The 22,743-nt window shown below is 52.6% G+C and overlaps 1 protein-coding gene across 5 annotated transcripts in view; it reads right to left on the bottom strand.

The window, feature by feature from the left end:
* Positions 1-22,743, bottom strand: part of PHF2 (PHD finger protein 2) — an 88,314-nt gene that overhangs the window by 28,743 nt on the left and 36,828 nt on the right. For 3 of the 5 annotated variants that reach the window (XM_047779333.1, XM_047779335.1, XM_047779334.1), the window contains exons 1-3: positions 9,242-9,348; positions 5,567-5,652; positions 175-289 (exon numbers count right to left, since the gene is read on the bottom strand). In XM_047779333.1, coding sequence (XP_047635289.1) covers positions 175-289; positions 5,567-5,652; positions 9,242-9,333 — 293 coding nt within the window. In that variant the 5' untranslated portion in view covers positions 9,334-9,348. Of the gene's footprint in view, positions 1-174; positions 290-5,566; positions 5,653-9,241; positions 9,349-22,743 lie in introns of those variants that run through there. The other 2 variants (XM_047779337.1, XM_047779336.1) reach the window with 1 other exon arrangement.

Here is a 22,743-nt window from a genome sequence, read left to right as displayed (position 1 = left end):
TGAACCATCTGCCCAGAAAAGTAGATCCCAAGAACCGAGGACAATAGGATAACTGAAAAGGGATTTTAAGATAAATACATGCAATGCATTCAAAGGGAGGATTCAAGGATAAGGCGGAGAACAGAGAAGAAGGGAACAGGCAGGCGGAAGAGGAAGAGGCTGCCTCCGGCCCACCTGGGAAAGGTCCGACTCCGCAACTCCTTGATAAATAGCTGGCTGCCGTTCTGCACGGGCTTCACGTCGGGCGTCTGTCCTGGGCTGTGTTTGTGCCAGGTCCGCTTCTTCTTCACTGTGGGAGAGACAGGAGGCAGGCTGTCACCCGCAGCCCTCCCCACGTCTCCAAGAACATGACTGTGAAGCCCACAAGACTCAAACCCCCTCAGAGGCTAAGAACTTGGGGTTCCCTGGCCCCGGCCCACCCCTGCCTCTCAGAACCCTGTGATGTCACATGTCAGAAGCCCCCAAACTTCCCATCCTTGGGTCAAAGTCCCCAGCTCACCCCATACCTCCCAACCTGTTGGCTCAGTCGATGGCAGCCAAGAGCTGGGGCCTCCCAGGACCCCTCCCCACTCAGCGCTCAGTCTGCTGAAAACTCATCAGAAGCACCTCCTGAGAAGGTCCCACCAATGCTGCTACTCAGGACACCCGCCCCCCCCCGCCCCGTCCTGGCCTCACCTCCTATTCATCCTCAAATAGTGCAGACCCTCTCCCTCCCTTTCAGCCCCCAACTCACAAGCAGGGCAGGCCAGTGCCACCCGCTATGCCCTCTGCCCTTCCCATGCCTGCCCACCACCTCCTGCCCCTCCCTCAGGCTAGCCAGTTGTCACGCCTGCTCCCAGGGTACTGGGCACACACACCTTGGCCTTTTTACACATGAGCATGCACACCTGCCCCAGTGGGCTGTGACACACATGTGCACATTAGGGGCACGTATAAGCACAAACGTGCACATACACGCACACTAACATATACCCCTTCTGGTCTTCAAGCCCTCAAAGGGCAGGAAGCTATTTCCTTGATGTCCTTGTCCCCATTCAGGGCAGCCCAGGTAACTTAGTGAGTGAAGATGGGCATCTCTGGGGGCTGCAGACAGAGGGAGAGCTGGTGGCGCTCTCAAGGTGCCTGTTATTCAAGGATGAGGACAGGGCAGAGTCCGCAGTCCTCTTGCATCTCAATGGTTGCGGGGATGAAGGGAGCTGACAACTGCCCCCGAGCAAGACCTCCTAAAGGGGAAGGCATTGGGCAGCTGGTGGCTGAGATGACCTCTGTTCCAAACTGCCACCCCTTCCCTGTCTCATCAAGTCATAGCTCCTTGAGACTCTCCTATAGCAGGTGATATTTACATCATGCCTGGTCTCCAAGACCAAGGTGTGAGTCAAGGTGATGGAAATCTGGCAGAATCCTGCAAAAGGCAGGCTGGAGCTGAGCTTCTTGTGGCAGCTCTAGGTATAGACAGATCCAAAGGGCTTGGGGTCATCTGCCCAAACCTTTCTTGCTCAACTGTCTTGTAGGCAAGTTACTTGGCATCTCTGGGCCTCATCGTTAATGCTGGGCCTGGCTTCCCGGGCTCCCTGTGAGATGTCATAAGTGAACAGCACTTGGTAGCCCACTGCCCATCAGGGCTCTGCCAGGCCCCACTTCACAAGCTGAGGGACCTTTCTTACAGCAAGGCTGGCTGGGCCACAGGGGCTTGCTCTCTGGGCTCAGTGTCCACCCCTGACCCTCGGGCTCTCGCCCATGTGCCCCACCGTGCCTGGCCTGGCCCAACACAGAGTGGGCACAGTGGGACATTTGTGAATGGATGTTTCCCCATTGCCACACTGGCTCCACAGTCCAGCCTTTGGTACCCAACAAAGCCAGGCAATGCCAGAGGAAACTCTCAACTGCCCTCCTGCTACCCCATCTCAGGCACGTTCTTCCAGAAATTTGCAAGCACTTGCCAAGCGGCTCAGCTCTGTACAGAAGTCACCGAAGCCTGGGGGTCACCCCTGCTTCATAAAGGGCCCAGCTGGCTTGGTCGGGGAGGGGGTACCTCTGGCCAAGGCCAGGCCTTGGGGGAGGGGAAACCCCCTCAACAAAACATCACCTTCGTTTCTGTTGGACATGTAGCTGCTGCATGTGTCCAAATCTCTCTGTGCTGGGCACGCGGGGCGGGGGGTCAGGGGGCTGCAGAACAAGTGACCTTGGGCCATCCCAGGAGCACCGGGCTTTAGAGTTTGCATGGTGCTTCGCCCTGTCCCAGGAAAAGGCCTGAGTAGAGAGAGGTCACTGTGTATGTGTCCACTGGGGGGGTGGAGTGGAACTTGGCAAGTCTGTCCACATGAAGCGGGGGCCCCGCCTGCCCCCAGTGGGAGGTAAAGCTGACTCTCAAGCAGGCAGGTGGGGGGGAATCCCACCTATCAGGGGACCCAACAATTTCAGAGATTTGAGGAGGGGATGGAAAGGGAGGCCTGGGATACACCCTGGCAGCCGTGGCACAATCCTGCTGGGGAGACCTGTCGATAGAGACAGGCAGTCCCAGGCAGTGCAGGCGGCGGCGGGGAGGAGGAGAAGGGAGGTGCTTTGGAGGGGACCACGCATGGGTCCCTCAAGGCCTGCAGGGTGCGGGTGTCCCCCATCCTCTCCAGCTCTATGTCATCTACGACCTGGGGCCATCCACCATCTAGGCCCCAGGATGCCTTGCAGGCTCCTGCATCAGCCTCACCTCATCCCAGAAGGACAGGGGTCCTCGGGGCAGCCCCACCTGGAGGAAAAAGACTGAAGCCAGAGCCTTCCTGCCCCTTGAAAGGGCCACAGAGGCACAAGAAGGCAGACCACCCAGCGTGGAATGCCCTACGCTAGAGGCCACACAAGGAAATCAAGACTGGGAAGGAACATGCAGCCCCGGGACAGTAGATGTACAGGGGAGCGCTGGACAACAGAAGGAAACAGCACCTCCACTGCCTGCCCAGACTGGGTCTGAGAAGCACCCACTGACCAGGGCCAGAGGCAGGCCTGGGCCCTCACGAGGGACCAGGCGGCTCCCAGCACCACGTGGAGAGGCTGGAACACACCTGATGCTGTGGCTGGAGTGTGTATGTTGGGACAACAGCCAGAGCTGAGGCTGTGAGGCAGAGTCTGAACTCCACCAGGCTCCCCGAAGCCCTCTGCAACCCCAGCTAGTGGGCTCCTTCCCTCCCCAGGGTCCATAAACCCCTGAACCCAGAGGCTGAGCCTTCTCCTGCCTACAGTGGCGCAAGACACCCTCTGACAAGGCGCACTGGAGATGGCAGGAAGCTGGTGGGGGCTCAGTGGGCCCCCCTAGGGTACAGAGGCCACAGATGTCCCTGAGGCATTTGGCACCAGAGCCTGGCCCACCCTCCTAAGCGTGGCTCACCCACCCAAAGGGTAGGACAGCTATACTCACCTCGGGGAAGAAGGAAGGAAGAAGTTAGTAAGTAAGTTTTTAAGCAGTCACAGAGCTAGAGGCAACACTAGATTCAGAACCATGTTAAGGGCCATGTCACCTGCTTCCCGTGAGCCTTCGCGTCAGTAAGGTTACATTGGAGGGTCCCCCCAGGGACCCCAAGCCCAGCTTCAAACCTGTGAATTGGGTAAACCTTTGCACCTGAGAGTCACAGACCAAAATTAGTCCAAAGGACAGGAGGCAACAACACAGAGGGAATGCTATGGTCTCAAAAAGACAAGGGAGAGCTAGAGGGATGTGGCCTCTGGTGGCTCCAACTGGGAGCCCTGCCCCCATCCCATCTTGGTGCTCCATCCCCCCCACTCCATCCTGTCCTTGTCCTCTCCTCGCTGTGCCCACCACAAACCCCACCCAGGCCAGAGCAAAGAAGGCCCACAGGCTTGGGTGGTCCCCGGGGGCACAGGCTCATCAAGAGGCCTCACTGTGGAAGGTGAGACCAGAGCAGGGATGCGGCAAAAACCAGCCAGTGTGTCCCAGACAGGCTCTGGTTGGGGCACAGACACATGTCAAATGAATAGTGATGGGCAGTCTGGGAGGGCTCACTGGAGAAAGCTGCTAGAACCTGTGCCTTTGTCCATGATGGGCACAAGGCCCTCTGTAACAACAAGGAATGTCTGATCCACAGAACTTATAAAGCACACATGAATGTGCATGTATGTGTGCACACAGAGCCAGGGAGGGGCCGTCCAGTCCTGCCAGGCTGTGGTCCCACACTGCCTGCCAGTCTAGAACAGCGCTCACAGGGCCAGCCCTGCCCCCCACCCTCCCTAAGCAGCCCCCAGGGCAGCACCTCCTCAGGACACTCGGCTCCATTGGGGGGACAGGGGTCCCCTGGCTCCAGCCCCCATCTGCTTTGGCCCCACCCCCAGGGCCACTAAAGGTACAGCTCACAGGTCCACACTCTGTTCACCCCTCCTAGGCCCTGAGCTTTCCTAGAGGCTCATGAGGGGCCGTAAATGCAGGTGAAGCTGTGGGGTGATGATCATGCTCCTGTATCTGCTGTAAAGCAGTCCCCATAAGGATTGGGTAAATCAGGGCAGATATGCCGTGAGTACAGCGCTGCTGACTCCCGGGGGGTACGAGGGAAAGTTAGGAACCTTCGTGCCTGGAAAGCCTAGAAGCAACCAGCCTTCTCCTCTTCACTTCTCATGCATTTGGCAGCACTTTTCCACATGCCCACAATGTGCCAAAGGGCAGGGCACAGAGCACAAATGAATACAGCCCCCATGGTCACTCAGGGATGACAGGGCACAGGCCAGGCACAGAGAGAGCCCCAAGAAAGGTTAAAGGAGAGGTAAGACCCCTTCACCCAGCCTTCCAAGGGACTGGGCTGCAGTGGCCAAAGCCCCACTGGCTGGTCTCGACCCACAGAGCAGGGGTGCTGGGCTGGGCTTCCACCCTGTGCCAGCATCCTCCCTCTAAGTCTGCTGGATCCACAACTTGCCCCTAAAGGGCCGCAGGGATCCAGCCTCTGCAGATCATGGCACTTCCCCCACATTGGCACGCCTTGGAACTTGCCTCCCAGCCATGACATGGGCCCCCTGGAGCCACCTTTCATGGACCTGTGCCCTAGGGAGCCCTCACAGGCCCCCCATACCCCCAAAGGACCAGATGGAAGGGGAGGGGATAAGGTCCCTGAGAAAGGAAATCACCTCAGACGCCCTGCAGGAGGAAAGGAGCGCAGATCTCCAACAATGTGATGTGCGTTCCCAGACCCCGGTGTAGAGGTGGGGAGCTGGGCAGAGCTGGGCAGGGCTCTAGTGGGCGGCCCCTTGGACATCTCCCAGCCTATGTCCCTATCTCAGGTCACCTGGTCACTGCAGATGCCGCAGTTTGCGACCCCTGTCCAGCCTTTTAAGGTTGACGGGCTCTCTGCACAGGCCAAGAGGGGCCTCAGCTGTATCTGCAGGCAGGAGATGATCAGGAGGGGCCAAACGTGAGGCAGAAGGTGGTTCCCGGGCACCAAGGTCCCCTGACTACAGTGACCTAAGGTGGTTCACTCCAGCAGGCTGAGGTCTGCTTAGGGTTGGGGTCAAGGCCAAGCAAAGCCCCTGTCCCCATGGTCAGATCCAAAGGGCAACAACATGGTGCTATACTTACAGGTGGACTTCCCGTGAGTTTTCTCGCAGTTCGGGCAGTGGTATATGTCGATATCTGGGGCCTCCTCCTCCTCCACTCCAACACAGCTGAAACAGGAGACACAGACATCACCAGTGGCCAGCAACTCCTCAAGTGTTTCCCTCGAAAAGTTGTGCAGCACCTCCTGCTCACCATTCAGAATGTAGCTGGGGTGAAGCTGGGGACAGTGGCCCACGGGGATGGGATGAGGGCCTTGAAATGGGGGGGGAGGTCAAGGAAGGCCTCACCATGTGTGACCAGGAGAGGCAGACAGAAATGGCCATCCTTCAGGCCCGCCTCCATGAGGGCCATCACTGCCCTGTCACCACAGAGCCCAGGGAAGCTGAGGGAGAGATGTCTCAGAGACAAGACACTCCCATCACTTCACCATAGGCAGTTTGCAGCCTTGTGCAGGACCCCTCTGGGCCCCATGAGGGGACTGCTGCTAATCACCTTCCCCAAGGAGCTGAACCAAGGTGTTGGGACAAATGCACTCAAAAGAGTACAGCTGAACCCCTACCTCACACCATATACAAAAAAATTAGCTGAAAATAGATTAGCAACCTAAATATAAGAGTTAAAAACTATAACTCTCTTAGAAGAAAACACAGGAGTGAATCTTCATGAGCCTGGATTTGGTCATGGATTCCTAGATATGATACCCAAAGTTATAAGCAATAAAAGGAAAAAAGATAACTTGGACATCATCAAAATTTAAAACTTTTCTGCATTAAAGGACACCATCAAGAAAGTGAAAAGACACTGTACAGAATGAGAGAAAATATTTGCAAATCATATACCTGATAAGGGTCAATTATCCAGAATGTGTAAAGAAATTTACAACTCAACCACCAAAAGACAAATCAACTTAAGACTCTCAAAGGATAGAACAGACATTTCTCCAAAGAAAAAATAGCCAACAAGCTCATAAAAAGATGCTCAACAGCCTTAGTCATCTGGATGCCACTGAAATGTAAATCGAAACCATGAGATACAACCACACACTCACTAGGATGGTTATACTTTTAAAGAGAGAGGGGAAAAAAGGAAAAGAGGAAGAGTTGGCAAGGATATGGAGAAATTAGAACACTCTCACATCACCGGTGGAAATGTAAAACAGTGAAGTTTCTATTTAAAACAGAATGACAGTTCCTTCAAAAATTACACATAAAATTATCACATGACCGAGCAATTCCACTCTGAAGTCTAGACCCCAGTTTCCCAAACACTTCCTTGTACACAAATGTTCACAGCAGCATTTGTCACAATAACCAAAAGATGGAAACAATCCAACTGATGTCTGTCAGCTGACGACTGGAGAAACAAATGGTGATGCCTCCATGCAACGGAGTAGTATTCAGCCTTAAAAAAGGAATGAAGTGCTGACGCACATGGCAACACGGATGATCCTCAACATATCATGCTGAGTGAAGGAAACCAGACATAAAAGACCACATATTTGATTCCATTTATATGATGTACAATAGGTACATGCAGCGAGACAGAGGCCAACTGGTGGCGCCAGAGGGTCGGGGAAGAAGGGACTGAGAAGTGACTCTCATGCACACAAGGTTTCCTTTTGGGGTGATAATGTTATCACTAGACAGAAGCAATGGTTGCAAGATACTGTGAATGTATTAAATGCCACTGAATTGTTCATTTTAAAATAGTTAACTTTAGGAGTTCCCGTCATGGCGCAGTGATTAACGAATCCGACTGGGAACCATGAGGTTGCAGGTTTGATCCCTGCCCTTGCTCAGTGGGTTAACGATTTGGCGTTGCTGTGAGTTGTGGTGTGGGTCGCAGATGCGGCCCGGATCCTGCGTTGCTGTGGCTCTGGCGTAGGCCGGTGACTACGGCTCCAAATAGACCCCTAGCCTGGGAACCTCCATGTGCTGCGGGAGCGGCCCAAGAAATGACAAAAAAATAAAAATAAAAAAAATAAAATAGTTAATTTTATATCGTGTGTATTTATTTCAATAAAAAAGAAAAAGAACCTGATCCTGTAAGAGTGACACCATCCCGTCATCACTAAGGCTGGCCAAGTGCTCACTCTCTGTCTGGCAGCATCAAGAACTCTAAATACATTTTTTCCTTTTTTTAATTTTAATTCTTTTTATGACCATTTCCATGGCACATGAAAGTTCCCAGGTGAAGGGTTGAATTAGACCTGCAGCCGCAGGCCTACGTCACAGCCACAGCAACACCAGACCCAAGTCACATCTGCAACCTATACTGCAGCTTGTAGCAACACTGGATCCTTAACCCACTGAGGGGGGCCAGGGATTAAACTGGCATCCTCACGGAGACAATGTTGAGTCCTTACCTGCTAAGCCACAACATAAACTCCACTAAAGGCATTTTTTTTTTCAACATTGGGGTAATTATCACTAGCCCTATTGTACAATGAGGAAACAGAGGCACAAGAGATGGGATGTCTGCCCCACCCAAAGGCCACCTCACCAACCAGAGGTACAGTCCTCCCCTCACTCTTGAACACTGGCCCAGGATGGGTACTCAGCAGGCAAGACCAACTGCAGTCCACCAAGGCCCCAGGGCCCCTGGACAGGACACAGCCCTGGGAATAGAGCCAGAAGCCCAGAAAGACCTTGGCAAGTGTTTTGAAAATATAAAGTTCACTCTTCATTTCAAATCATAAACAGTAATAAGGTGCAAGCAGTCTTAAAAGTCAGATGTAAAAGACAAAGCCAGCAAAATCAGAACATGAGGAGCTGCTGCTGTGGAGCAGGGGATTAAGAACCCGACTGCAGCAGCTCGGGTTGCTGCAGAGGCGTGGATTCGATCCCTGGCCCAGTGCGGTAGGTTAAAGGATCCAGCATTTCCACAGCTCAGGGTAGGTCTCAGCTGCCTGCGGCTTGACCCTGGGAACTTCCATATGCCATAGGTGTGGCCATTAAAAGAAAAAATCAGCACATGAGGACGAATTTTTTCTCTCAATGCAAAGTAACTTTCTAAACAATCAAACAAAAAATGGAAAGGAACCCCCTAATGGATTGCATCAGTGCTCCAGACCAGGAAAACAAACTTAAAGGTGCAAACTGTGAAAAGTATGCACAGCAAAGACGGCAAAGTGTTTCTCCCTTTGTGCACTAAAGGCATCTGTCCAGCAGAGCAGGGCAGAGCCAAGAACAAAAGAGGCACACGTGCCTACTGTGTGGAAGATGCCTCACTTCATGCACCACCCTCGAAAGGCAAAGCTAAAATCACAGTACTTCTCACTCTCATCCGACAAAGTAACCAAAACCAAACACATTCAACTGATAGCACTCCATGTTGTCAAAGGTACAGCGAGGATGGTAACCACATCCAGATCACCACTGGTCTGTCTCCACCACCCCCAAGCATGGGGCACTCCCTGAAGGCCATGGCAGCAGAGGCCAGTTCTCTCTATCCATGAAGAGGAAGAGCTGACTCACTGGAGCCCTCCCCCGGGGCTAGCCCACCTGGCCAGACCCTGTGCTGCTCCCTTTCAGCCCTTCCCTGCCTTCTAGAGTCAGGCCACAGCCCTGAGCCAACCATCCTCAGTTTTCTCATCCATAAAGTGGGCTTATGATGTCAATGATCACACCAGGGTGAAGACAGCTGAGACCCAACAAATGCAGACCTGGGTCCATGGTGAGCCCCCATCGCCCATACCCGTCAGGAGCCACAGGCTGAGAGATAGGCAGAGCCCTGCAACTGTTCGGGTTTGGCCCTGTCCAGAAACTGGACCAGAATTCACATCCCATGTCCACACCTGGAGTCCTGTGGAAATGAATAAACAGAGACATCATTTAGAATGAGGTCTAGGAGTTCCCATTGTGGCTCAGCAGAAATGAATCCAACTAGTATCCATGAGGACTCGGGTTGTATCCCTGGCCTTGTTCAGTGCGTTAAGGATCCACCATTACTGTAAGCTGTGGTGTAGGTCACCGACAAGGCTTGCATCTGGTGTTGCTGTGGCTGTGGTGTAGACTGACAGCTACAGCCCTAATTCGACCCTTAGCCCAGGAACTTCCATATGCAGCAGGTGCAGCCCTAAAAAAAGGCAAAAAAAAAACCCCACATAAAATGGGGTCTGAAAGCCAGAAGGGAACGCTCTTACATCCTACTGCTACTGTCAATTGTAGACCCACAGTGAAAGAATACATTCATACCTCCAACAAGAAGAAAATTACTACTTTACTACCTGGAAGGAGGAAGAATTTTTCCTGGCCCAGCAACAGCCCAGCCAATGAGATACTGACACACTCAGCCAATGAAAAGCCACTATACCTCGAATTCTCAGTTTCCTCCAAAGGACTCTTGGTTTATAAAAGCCCCTTCCAATCCTCCCTCTCCTCTATAAAAGAACCTTCCTCTCCTTTGTTCTCTGGACTTTCCTGCAGTTCGCCGGAGACTGCGTGTGTCAAATTGGAATCCTCTGCTGTGCTTGAATAAACCCATTTTGCAGGTGAAACAGCTGGTTGTGTTATTGTTTTAGGTCAGCAATGCACATTGCACGCCCACACTCTATGTTCACACTGAGCAGAGACTCTAGGCTGTCTTCTCCCTGGCAGCTCCAAGAGCACACAAACGTTGATCTTCTCCGATGAGGCCATGGGCACCTGCAGCCCATCGCAGATCCCAGGGGCCCCAGGACAGACGGGGAGGGCTGCAGCAGGTTTCTTTTTTCTTTTCTTTTTAGGGCCACATCTGTAGCAAACAGAAGTACCCAGGCTAGGGGTCAAATCGCAGCTACAGCAACACTGAATCTGAGCCAACCTCCGCTGCAGCTCACAGCAACACCAGATCCTTAACCCGCTGAGCGAGGCCAGGGATCGAACCTGCATCCTCATGGATACTAGTCGGGTTCTTAACCTGCTGAGCCACATCGGGAACTTCTACAGCAGGTTCTGCTTCAAGGCCTCCATGCGCCAGCACAAGCAGGAGCTCTGAGGTCAGATGACTCAGTGACAGAGGCTCAAGCCCTTTCACAGGCAAGGAGTCAGGTGCATCCTCAAAAGCCCAAGGAGCTTTTCCAACTGAGGCTCTAAGGGAGCAAAGGGGACCACCTGCACCCAAAGGCCTCACAGGGGCTGAGTTCCAGGTCAAGCAAAAGGAAGAAAACTAATGTACCTTAAAATTCAACACCACCCCCCCCCAGTTCCTCAGGCCCAGTTACCCGGACAGGTCCCCCAAATATCACCTGCAGGTCCCACATATCCTGGAAGCCTCATTACCTCTGGAAGGCCCTTGGCAGGGGCCCATATGACAGATGGGGAAGCTGAAACAGCTCGCTTGCCATCCCAACATTAAGGCTTTCTGAGTGCTTCTAAGAACTTATTTGGGAAACTATCAAAACATCTGAGACGAGAACAAAAGCTACAGGAAAGTCAGAAGCATCTTCCGTGCCCTAAAGCCAGGAGCAAAGACACTGATGTTCTGACAGAGACTGTCACACAGCCCACACGCACATGGTACGATGACCTGGGTGTGCCTGATCAACGCCCTCCAGGGTTAGCACAGAAAGGCAGGAGCTGTGTGATGGCAGCTGCTAGAATGATGAATCATTACAAATAAAGAAGAGGCACACACTTCACATGAACAACACCAACCCCACGTCACTCTCAGCAAATACAGCAGGCAAGTGGTAAGAAAGCATCAGTTTGAAGAAAATCCCAAAAGTGCACATGCCTGCAAGGTGGCCTTCTATATGCATGGCCTCTATAGGAACCCTGCCAGGGTCCACCTGAACCCAAGCAGCCAAACTTTACTGATTTCTTTGGGGACCACTGCTGGCTCAGAACAAGAGCTGAGCACCCAAGGACTGCCCCAGACAGACACAGGAGGCTCAGCACGCCCAGCCCACTAGTCCCCCCGCATCTACAGCAAGGTGCCCAAGGACGTCGTCTGTCCCCTGCCCCCTGCCCTGTGTGGGACTGCAGAGGACCCAGGAGCCAGGGAGGAGGCTGAGGATGGTCCTTGCAGAACCGGGCCCCAGACTCAGGGGCTTCACAAGGGAAGGTAGGCATCACCTTCCAGGGAGCAGACACTAGAATCAGCTGCATACTCCAGGCCCAAGCGGCGGTTACAAGTCACCTGCCAATGGTCCAGGGGTAAAAGAGGACGAGGGGCAACTGTTGCAAGCCGGGCCCTGGACATGGGTGGGCCCAACTGTACCTGTGTCCCCAAGGTCACCACATCTTCCCAAGGCAGCCCCAGATGAAGTCTGGGAGGGGCACACTGCAGTGTCCAGGTGCGGGCAGGAGGGTCAGAGAGGGGAAGAAGGCAGCAGGGAGAGCGGACACAGGTGACTCTGGGCAGGGGAAAAAGACCAGGAGCTGGGACAGGTGTTGTGGGGGAACCTTACACAGTCTTCAGAGGCTGGATGGGGACAAAAGTCACCCAGGATATCAGTTCTAAAGTAGAACTGCAACTTCAACAGCTCTGACACTTGAGCAAAAAGTCAGCCAGACAATTGGAGCAATTGTCCTTTTTAACTCTGAAGTGAGCAGAAGCCACCAGCACGCCTTCCCAAGGAGGGATGCTTCAGAGGCCAGATGCAGCTCGCACAGTCCCAGTACCCAGGGAGGAAATCCATGGCCACGCAGGTGGTGGACAGCAGGCAGAGGCACCAGCTGCAGAGCCACCAAGACATCAACGTGTACCTTCTGAGCCCCCTCTCCCTCCCCAAGTCACCAGCACCCAGGTCCCCAGGCCTCTAGAAGAAGCTTCAGATGAGTGACATCTCCACCCCCTCACAGACCTCCCAGGGCACAGGGATGGCTCTGCCCAGGTGACTGAGGGAGGGCAGAGGGAGAGCGTGGCACAAGGACAGAAGCCAGACCTAGGCCTCACAGTGTAAAGAAGACCTGTAAACCACCTGCCTGTCCCAATGCAGAATGCTCTGGGTGACCAGGATACTGCTAAGCTAATTTAAATATATAAATAAACAAACAAATAAATAAATAAAAATAAAAAGAATGGGGTAGGGCGTTCCCCTTGTGGCTCAGCGAAAACAAACCTGATTAGTATCCATAAGGATGCGGGTTCAATCCCTGGCCGCACGCAGTGGGTTAAGGATCTGGCATTGCTGTGAGCTGTGGTATAGGTTGCAGACATGGCTCAGATCTGGCGTTGCTGTGATTGTGGCATAGGCTGTGTCAGCTGTGGCTCTGATTCGACCCCAAGCCTGGGACCTTCCAAATGCTGCAGGTGTGTATGTGTAGATCTTTACATCCTGACATGGAAAGATATGCATGATAATTGTAAACTGAAAAATCCTAGGTACTAGGCGAATGTTTATGGTATATAATTTCTTTTGGTGGAAAACCCCAATCAAAATTATAGGTGCATATGAATGTGGGGTGCATGAGTGTACACGAGCGTGCATATGCAAGTCTGTGTACACTCCTGCATGTGTGCGCTGCACGTGTGTGTGTGAAACATGTGTGTACCTGTGTGTTCCTGCCCATGTACTCCTTCAGGCCACCCCACTCTCCTTGCCACTGAGGGGCTGGGTGGTAGCAACACGATGGTCACAGCTGCATTTTCAGTGGCTCACAACCCAAGCTGGTGGAGACTGCCTTCATCTGAGCAACCTGTGACTCCTGCATGCCACAAAGTCAACGCCAAACAAGGTTAAAGCTCATGTGGTGCCCAGAGGCCAGTAAGCAGAAAGACAACAGAATTTTCAAAGGCAGAGGTGAGTGGAGGATAAGACACCAAAAAGGATGACCAAGAAAAAGGGAACAGTGGGGCAGGAGGCTGCAGATTTCAGACACTTGCAAAGGTGGCAAAATCACATCAGAATTGCTAAAACAGCCATCCACCCTCCGGGAAGGCCTGATCCCAAAGAGGCCTGGGTGCCCTGTTCTTTTTGCAAAATTCGAATCTGCCCCCCTGGAGCTGCTTTGGTTGTGAGACCCTAGGGGCAAGGGGACTGAGACAGGAAGGACTCTTCTGAAGTCATCCCATGGGAATCCCTGCTCCACTCTCCAGTGGGGTAACTTCCGGCAGAACTTTCTAGAATCCCAGCCCCAAAAGTGCAGGGTCCGACCTTGTGGTGATGGCCCTGCCAGAGGAACGCCCCAGGGCACAGGCTCCCAGCCTGGCCTGGGCACCCCAGCACACTACTCTGCTCAGCCTGTGAGAATCAAAGCTGGAATTTTCTCATGAATCTGCAATTAGATTGCATTGTTTGTTTTTTGTTTGTTTTTTTTTTTGTCCCTATCGTGTTGTCAAGAGTGTTGATTTAACATAAACCACAATTCTGTAACCCTGTTTTGACATTTTTTTAAGCTAGGGGAGGAGCCTCAAAAAAAAGGAAGTGGGGAGTTCCCGTTGTGGCTCAGTGGAAATGAACCCGACTAGTATCCACGAGGATGCAGATTCGATCCCCAGCCCCGCTCAGTGAATTAAGGCTCTGGCGTTGCCTCAAGCTGTGATGCAGGTTGAAGATGGGGTTCAGATCTGGCATTGGTGTGGCTGTGGGTTAGGCCGGCAGCTGTAGCTCCAATTCAACCCCTAGCCTGGGAACTTCCATATGCCGCACCTGCAGCCCTAAAAAGCAAAAAAAAAAAAAAAAAAGGAAGTGGTGAGTTCCCCTGTGGTGTAGTGGGTTAAAGATCTGGTGTTGTCATGGCAGCAGCTTGGGTGGCTGCTGTGGTGCAGGTTCTACCCCTGGCCCTGGTGCTTCCACATGGGGGAGGGATGGCGGGGAGAAGAAGTGGCCCCTTTTGATCCCAGAGGGGAGGGGGACAGGCAGAACCTCCTCTCAACATGCCAGCCCCTGAAGTGTGAAGCACAGAGTTGCTCGGAGGTGGCACGGTCGATATGTCAATAGTGGTCCTGATGCAGGTGGGGCTACAGGGACCAGGCGCTCCTCTCCAAGGAGGGACTAACATGGAAAGAAGCCTCCTGAAACAGAGTGTGCCACGGGCTTCAAAAGGGTTTTATTCTTCAGGCCAGTAATTCCACAATTACAAACCTATTCTAAGGCAAAAAAAAAAAAAATAGAAAAGCACATAAGATTCATAAGATGGCCCACCCCAGGATCATTCAAAATAGTGAAAAATTAGGAGCAATAAACTTTTCCAGCCAGGAGGTCAGATACCCAGGTCATGGTGCAGAATGTCACCACAGAATATCATGCAGTCATCAAAACTCAGATTTTACACTTTTTTTTTTTTTTGTCTTTTTAGGGCTGCACCTGCGGCATATGGAGGTTCCCAGGCTAGGCGTCAAATCAGAGCTGTAGCTGCCAGCCTACACTACTGCCACAGCAACACTGGATCCGAGCGGCATCTGTGACCTACACCACAGCTCACAGCAGTGCCGGATCCTTAACCCACTGAACAAGACCAGGGATCGAACCCATGTCCTCATGGATACTAGTCCGGTTCATTAACCACTGAGCCACAACAGGTACTCCAGGTTTCACACATTTTTCAGTTTATAGATGTAAAACTCTAGCCCTGGCACACAGTGACACAGGAGGGCTCCACATTGGTGCCAGGCAACAGCACACTTGTTTTCTCTTTACACTTTTCTGTACTTTACTAAATTACCCCAAATGAGTATGCATTCCTTTTGTAACAAGCAGCAAAAGTACTGCTTTATTTGGAAGGTCAGAATGACACCCCTTCTGAGATCATCTTTTTCCCAGGTCCTGGCACCCCAGTGAGAAGGCCTCTGAGTCACACCCCCGGCAGTGAGCCAGGACACTCATGTCAGGGCCCCTGGGTGTCCCCCAGGAAGCCTGGTGGAGGAAAGAGGCCAGGGAGGCAGGAGAGAACAGGGAGGCAGGGCAAGCGGACACCTGCTTGGAAGCCTGGTCCAGCCACGGAACCCCAGAAGATATGGGGAGGCTCAGTGGGTTCCTGACAATGACCCCATCCAAGGTCCAGCCAGCCCCACTTCAAGGCCACCCCGCTTCCTCCCTCATCCTCCTCCATTCCTGCCTGTGGTCTCCAGAGGGTGCCCAGAGACTGGTCACTGGCACATGTCTACATGATGCAGCCATGGGGACCACAACTCGGTCACCACTCAGCTTCAAGATGGTCATCAGTCAAGGAGCCACACAACCTGCTCCGCGTGACAGGGGAGGACGTCCTTTCCCTTCTCCATGGACATCCTCAGGGCCACACGAAGGCGAGAGGCAGTGCCGGATGAGCAGCCCTCCTCAAACACCAGTGCAAGCAGGGTGCCTGGGTCCTGCCTTGGGATGCCCCCAGGCAGCAGCTGTCCACAGGTTTTGCGGCTTCACCCTAAGAAGCTCTGACATGGTGTGCAAGGGGGACCTGAGGCCCAGAGAGGGCTGCACTTGCCAGGACCACATAGGAAGGGGGCAAGAGCAGGTGAGGGCGGCTGAGTCTGTCTACACCCCATGCCTCGTACACATCTGCAGCTCCCAGCCCGCCAGGGGCCTGCTGCTCAGGAGGGGTGGCAAATGCTCTGCTCAGGAGGAGGAGTGTAGGAAGAACTTGACCCCGATGTGACCAAGTCCTCAGAGGACAAGAGGACACAGCCAAGTCCTCAGAGGACAAGAGGACACACCCAGATCCACCCAGGGAAAGGGTTGCCTGTGTGCCTGAGATGACAGGGTTCCTGCCAGGGCCAAGGGGTGGTAGGGGACACTGTGCCACAGAGGAGGGTCTCACACCCAGCCCTGGAGGGTGGTCAGCCTAGGGACTCAGTACTTCAGGACCCCCAAGGGTCACCCAAACCATAAGGCTTCCACCTGGCCCTCGTGGGGACCCAGCCACAGAGGGATGACAGAGCATTGGTGGGGGCAGGTCTGTCTGCTGAACCCAGAAGCAGACTCATGGGAAAAACATATGCGGTTGTTGTCCGGAGCCACTAAGTTTGGGAGTGACTATTACACAGTCACAATGTCATAAAGGGAGGAACTGGATGATCAGAAGAGATGGAAGTGGGCTCTAAACTGTTAAGGACAACTGTCCTCCCAGTCCTTGCTGGTGGGGCAGGCAGGTGAGCTCAAGGGGGGTTGCCAGGCAGACAGCAGAGGGCTGCAAGCACCGCTGTAATGACCCTTACCATCATCCCCACCAATACCATCACAACCCACATCAGCACCGTCACAGTCATCATCGTCATCATTTTCTCCTGCTCAGCTGATGAATCCTGACACATGCTCTCATTTCTGTCAACAAGTAGCTAAGAAAGAGCAAAACTCCAGAGGACAATACAAAATCTCCATGGAAAGAACATCAACATCCATTCCTCTCCCTGGGCATCATGTTCATTCCTCCAGGACTCAGAGGTGAATGGACTCCAGTCCAGCCCCTCCTGGTCTTCAGGGAGAGAAAGAGGGACAAGTAGCCTCTGACCAGTTGAGCCTCAGCCCATCTCACCCAAAGTGTTTCCTTCTTGGCCGTTATGGCTTTGTTTGAAGTTTTCCACAATTCATTCAGCAGGGTGTGGCGCCCAGGGAGAATGGAAGCCTCCAGGCGGATGGAGGACATGGGAGGATGGAGGCCATGGGGGAACAGCAGCCAGCAGGGGAACAAAGCCATGGAAGCCATAGGCAGGCATGCTGGAGAGGCACCTCCGCCACCCTCAGGCCATCCCTGAGAGTGTCACTCACAGGAACCGGAGGAAGTCCCACTACAGGGCCCAAAGAGCCCATGCTTCTTCCTAATTTCTCACAATTTATCTCAGTCTCTAAAAGAAGCATGTGTATCCACACCTACAATGGAAGCAACCATTCACAGATGGATCCTTTCAGGACACAAGGGGTTTTCTCCCCTCTCCTAGTTCAATGGCCTAAACAAGGCAGGTCACGACCCTATGAACTGACATTGCTCGCTCTAGTGGGTGGAGGTGGAGGTTAGGTTCCCCAGTGTCCACACTCTCTTACCAGCCGCCTTGGGGTAGGTGACTCTTGTCCTTAGTCTCCTTCATCTGGAAAGGGCCCCTGAAGCTGTGGGAAGGGCGGTGTGAGGATTGACAGGACAGGGGGGAGCAGGATGGGAGAAGCAAGCACAGGGCCCTGGGAAGGGACTGAAGCCCTGGGGAGTCTGCAAACAGGTGCCTCACGGGGTGGGAGAGGATACAGGTCCTCCCGGGCACAGGCAGGGGACACAGGCAGAGGGAGGCAGGTGGCAGTTCTCTGCCTGCTCAACGTCACCATCACCTGAGAGGGCTCTCCCAACCCACTTTCTAGTTTGGAAATTTTAAGCCCTCCAGGAATGTTGAAAGATTACAACGGATAACCAGTGTTTCCTTCACGAGGGTTCCTCAACGGTTAACGATTCCCCTCACTTGTTTGACATCTTGTGATTTTTTTTCTGAAACATATGCAAATACGTTACAGATGTCAGGACTGGTCCCTACTTCATCAGCCTGTAGGCTCCTAAGAACAGGGTTGCCTGCATAACCACAACATCAAAGTTAACACCATTCCTGGAGTTCCCATCATGGTGCAGCAGAAAGGAATCTGACTAGGGACCATGGGGTTGAAGGTTCGGTCCCTAGCCTCACTCAGTGGGTTAAGGATCTGGCATTGCTATGAGCTGTGGTGTAGGTCGAAGACATGGCTTGGATCCTGAGTTGCCGTGGCTGTGGCGTAGGCCGGCAGCTATGGCTCCAATTGGACCCCTAGCCTGGGAATCTCCATATGCCGTGGGTGCAGCCCTAAAGAAAAAAGAAAAAAGAAAAAAAAAAGACAAAGTTAATACCACTGCTAATGCATGTGTCTGCACTTTCACAACTTCCTGGTTGTCTCAACAGCAGGCTTCATAGTGGTTTGTAATTCTGACCCAAGAATACACGTGGCGCCAGCGGCCCAGTCTCCAGGCTCTTAAGTGGGGCTGGGGGATACAACTTGCCTTTGGTGCTGCTGCCTCTTGCAGGTTCCAAGCCAGTGATCCCCTAGTGACACCACACTCTAGACTGCCTGGGGTTCCTGCACAACCACACTTGAGCTGCGTTTCTTTCTTCTTTTTTCGCCTTTTTAGGGCCGCACCCTTGGCATGTGGAAGTTCCCAGGCTAGGAGTCGAACTTGAGCTGCATCTGTGACCTACATCACAGCTGACAGTGATGCTGGATCCTCAACCCACTGAGTGGGGCCAGGGATCAAATCCACATCATCATGGATACAGGTTGGGTTCCATACTGCTGAGCCATCATGGGAACTCAGTCATGGTTCAGTGGGTGGTGCTGGTGCAGATCACAGACTCTGGTCAGGGTGTGTCCCCACTGACAAGCAGACCAGAGTCTCTTGGCAGGGGCAAGTCCACTACCAGGCGGTAAGCAAGGGCTCTGTGAGGGTCACTCTGTTGCTCCCACAACCTCTGACCTGTGGCCTGTGTCCAGGGCTGACTGCCCTGGGGCGTGCACTTACCAATATGTCCTGGCAATTATACTGTCTTGGCAATATGTCCAGACAAGAGGGTAGAGGCTTTGGGAAGTTTCTGAAGTTCTGGACCCCAAGCCCAACCTAACTTATTGGATCAGGTCTATTTCTAAAGACAAGCCAAGGCCTGGGATCTGCCATGGCAAAGCCTATTTTAGGAAACCAGATGCCCCTCTCAGTCCTCAGCTAGAATTTCCAGAACCCATCAGGGGCTATAACTTCCTTCTTAGAGGAACACACAACCCCGTCCAGAAAAGTAGACTACACGCAGTCAGCATCCCTGGGCCTCCGCCACAGTCTGTGCCCAGGTTCCAGCTTTGCAGAGGAATTCGCCACTCAGTGAATTCTGAGCTATATTTGCTGAAGGAAAACCCTAAGCCTAACTGGTGGAAACCAAACGGAGCAGAGCCCCTGCACGTGGAACAGGCGTCACATCCTTCACAAGTCCTATTACTCAGCCATAAGCCAACTGCCTTGCATGGCACATCTCCAAAGTCCCCACTGCACTAGAGCTCCTGACCTAGAAACCTCCAGGCAGCCCCAGCCCAGAGGAAGCATGGAAGTCCTGGATTTCCAGTCAGCACAGAGACTCGAGCAGAGAATACAGCTGAGCAGACGCCCCCCACCCTCAAGCAAACAAGAACAGGAGGGGACCACAGGGATGGCCGCAGTCAAGGGCCCAAGACACCTATGCAGACGTAGCTGAAACAGTGCACTGCTAAGGCCTGCCTTCTCAAAATCTTCTTCCTAGAGCATCTAAAAGTACAAAACCCCATCCACAGGTTCAGTTGAGGTAGGCGTTTGTTGGAGAGAAGTAAGCAGGTCACAGCAGCTCGTGGCACTAACAAACAAGGCCATGTCAGGGCTAGCTGTGGCCCCAGGGGAGACTTGTCCCCTTCCCCACCCCATGAAGGCACAGCTGAGAGGGACACCTACCCGTGGCCCTGAGAGTGTGCCCTGCCCCTGGCCTCAAAGACACAAAAATCCAGGTGACACCAAACAACGAACAGCAGCACCAGGAGTGAAAAATACCGAGAACCTGATTCAGTGACTGCTTTCCAGTTTAGACCTGACCTGCACATCAAGAATGGGGGAGAGAGCAGGAAGACTTTTTTTGTAGGAAAAAAGAAAAAAAAAAAAAAACAGTGAAACTGCCTGACCACTGATTCCAATAATGGTTTTAAGGAAACAATTTACAGAAAAGGACATGGTGGGTTTTCCACACATGGGAAGAGGTACAACAGCACTCAGAGTAAGATGTGCGAACAAACTGCAGGGCCTTCCATCCACTGGTTGGCACAACCCTTGGCAGCTGGAGAGTGCTTGGTGTGGTAACGCTGCAGACAGACAAGCATTCTGCATCCTCTGCAGAGACACATAATAGCTCAGCCTCTGGGATGGGAGCTGCTGATCCTGAGCACACATGCACTCTTGCCTGTGGCTCTCTTCCAGGAGTGCACAGGTGCACCTGTGCAGGTGTGCATAGGGCATCTCCTGCAGCAGCAACTAGGTGATCCAAGGGAGACTTAGGTGAATGTCTGGAATGCCAAGAAGTACAAGCTTTATATATTTTTTTTTCTTGTTAGGGCCACACCCACGGCATATGGAGGTTCCCAGGCTAGGGGTCCAATCAGAGCTGCAGCTGCCAGCCTACACCACAGCCACAGCAACACAGGATCTGAGCTGCATCTGCAGCCTACATCCTGCAATGCTGGATCCTTAACCAACGGAGCGAGGCCAGGGAACCTGAGTCCTCATGAATACTAGTCAGGTTTGTTACCGCTGAGCCACGATGGTAACTCCCTGCCCACCTACTGTAATTCCTTCAACAAGTCCTGTTTAGTGCTGTTCTGGGACACTGTGGGGAGCAGGCGGCCCAGTGCACAGGGTTACAGCCCTCCTTGACGGGTTCTAAGGAATGACAGATGCCCCAGTGCTCACAGGTCTCCACTTGGTTGGGCCTAAGAGACCCATCACATTTCAGCACAGCAGGGACTTGAGGGTCATCTAGAACAACCTACCATGTGCATAGGGAATACAGCATGTGGCTCACAGGCAGGAGGTGAGGGGACAAAGGGGCACCACCACTCAGCTCAGCAAGCAGCAGAGACGATAACACCACGGCCCAGGAATTCACAGGCCCATGGGGGCACCTGGCAGATGTGCACTGAGCTCTGTCACATCTGATTTTTCAAGGAAACCTGGGAATGCACACCTTTATGCGAAAGCTTCTGATGGTAACATGCTGAAGCTAATAAAACTGTTTATGAAAACCCTGTGTGGACCAAAATCATGGGCCTGGCACACACCTGTAGCCCAACAGGCAGTCTGCAACCTCTGCCCCTCCCCCCAGTCACCAGGTCAGCATGTCCCCCCTTGCTCTGGTCAACTGAACCCACTAAGGCCCTCCTCCACAGCCCAATGTCAGGGCGGTAAGTGGTTCCACTAGCCCCTGAGACCTCCTTGGCCAGGTCTCAGTGCTGATGGCAGGGGCAGGAACCCCCTCCCCCACCAACATGGGCTCTGCACACATCCTGACTGAAAGGCAGGCCAGCAGCATAGGCACAGACTCTGTTCTAGGAGATTCCAGGACTGGGCTGCTCTGGGACACTGACCTGCAGAACTAACATAGCTGGTGTGTGGTCCAGGACTGAGCGGTCAGGAGGCTGGAATGCCAAGCACCCTCGTCTTCCTCAGGCCTGTAGCAGCTACACGATGAGCAGGAGGGAGGAGGCTGGCTGGGTGCTGCCCCTCTGGGTTTCTCTCAGCCTTCTCACCCATAAACTACAGCAAGAAATCCTGCTTTTCCACCTCCTAGGGTCAGGAGAGACTAAAACTAAACTAGAGTCTCCAAGAACAGCGGAACTGCTATGTCAGTATCCACCTAACAGGTCAATATGCACCCAAAGGTCTGTACTAACAGGGATGCATTTATGCCATAATATAGGAAACAGCACACTGAGCATCCCAACAGGCACACAGAGACAGAAAGGAGGAAGACATTCACAGAGGGTACCAGTGAGCACCTCTGGGTGGTGACATATAAAGGGGACAGTGTTCTTGTCTTTAAAATAGGGGTTTTTTGCAGCAAAAAAACAGGCATACTAAAAGACAAAAAAAAAAGTACAATCTGAAGAGACAGATATGGCAGGGATGCTGGGATTATCAGATAAGGAATTAAAATTACTATGATTAATATGTTAAGGGTTTTAATGGGAAAACAGACAACATGTGAGAACAGATGGGCAATGTAAGCGCAGAGACAGAGATCCTAAGAAAGGAACAAAAGGATATGCTAGAAATCAAAAACACTCAAACAGAGAAAAGAAAATGAGAAGAACCTTTTTTTTTTTTTTGAAACCATGGCACATGGAAGTTCTGGGGCCAGGGATCAAACCCTCTCCACACCAGCGACCCAAGCCTCAGGAGTGACAACCCCAGATCCTTAACTACCTGAGCCACAAGAGAACTCTGAAAATGAGAAAATCTTGAAACAAAAGCCACAGAGAGAAAAACATCTCGTTCAAAGAAGACCAAGGATAAGAGTGACATTGACTTTTCTTTCGAAACCATTCAAATTTGAAGAGAGCAGAGTGAAATATTTAAAGTGATGAAAGGATGTTCAACATCACTCATTCTTAGAGACTGCAAATCAAAACCACTATGAGGTACCACCTTACATCAGCCAGAATGACCATCATCAAAAAGTCTACAAACAGTAAGGGCTGGAGAGGGTGTGGAGAAAAAGGAACACTAGTACACTGCTGGTGGGATTGTAAATTGGTCCAACCACTGTGG

The sequence above is a fragment of the Phacochoerus africanus genome, chromosome 5 (genome assembly GCF_016906955.1).
Source record: "Phacochoerus africanus isolate WHEZ1 chromosome 5, ROS_Pafr_v1, whole genome shotgun sequence".
Taxonomy (NCBI): Eukaryota; Metazoa; Chordata; class Mammalia; order Artiodactyla; family Suidae; genus Phacochoerus; species Phacochoerus africanus.
The sequence above is the reverse complement of the archived record's forward strand: the minus strand, read 5'-3'. Positions and strand labels throughout refer to the sequence as shown.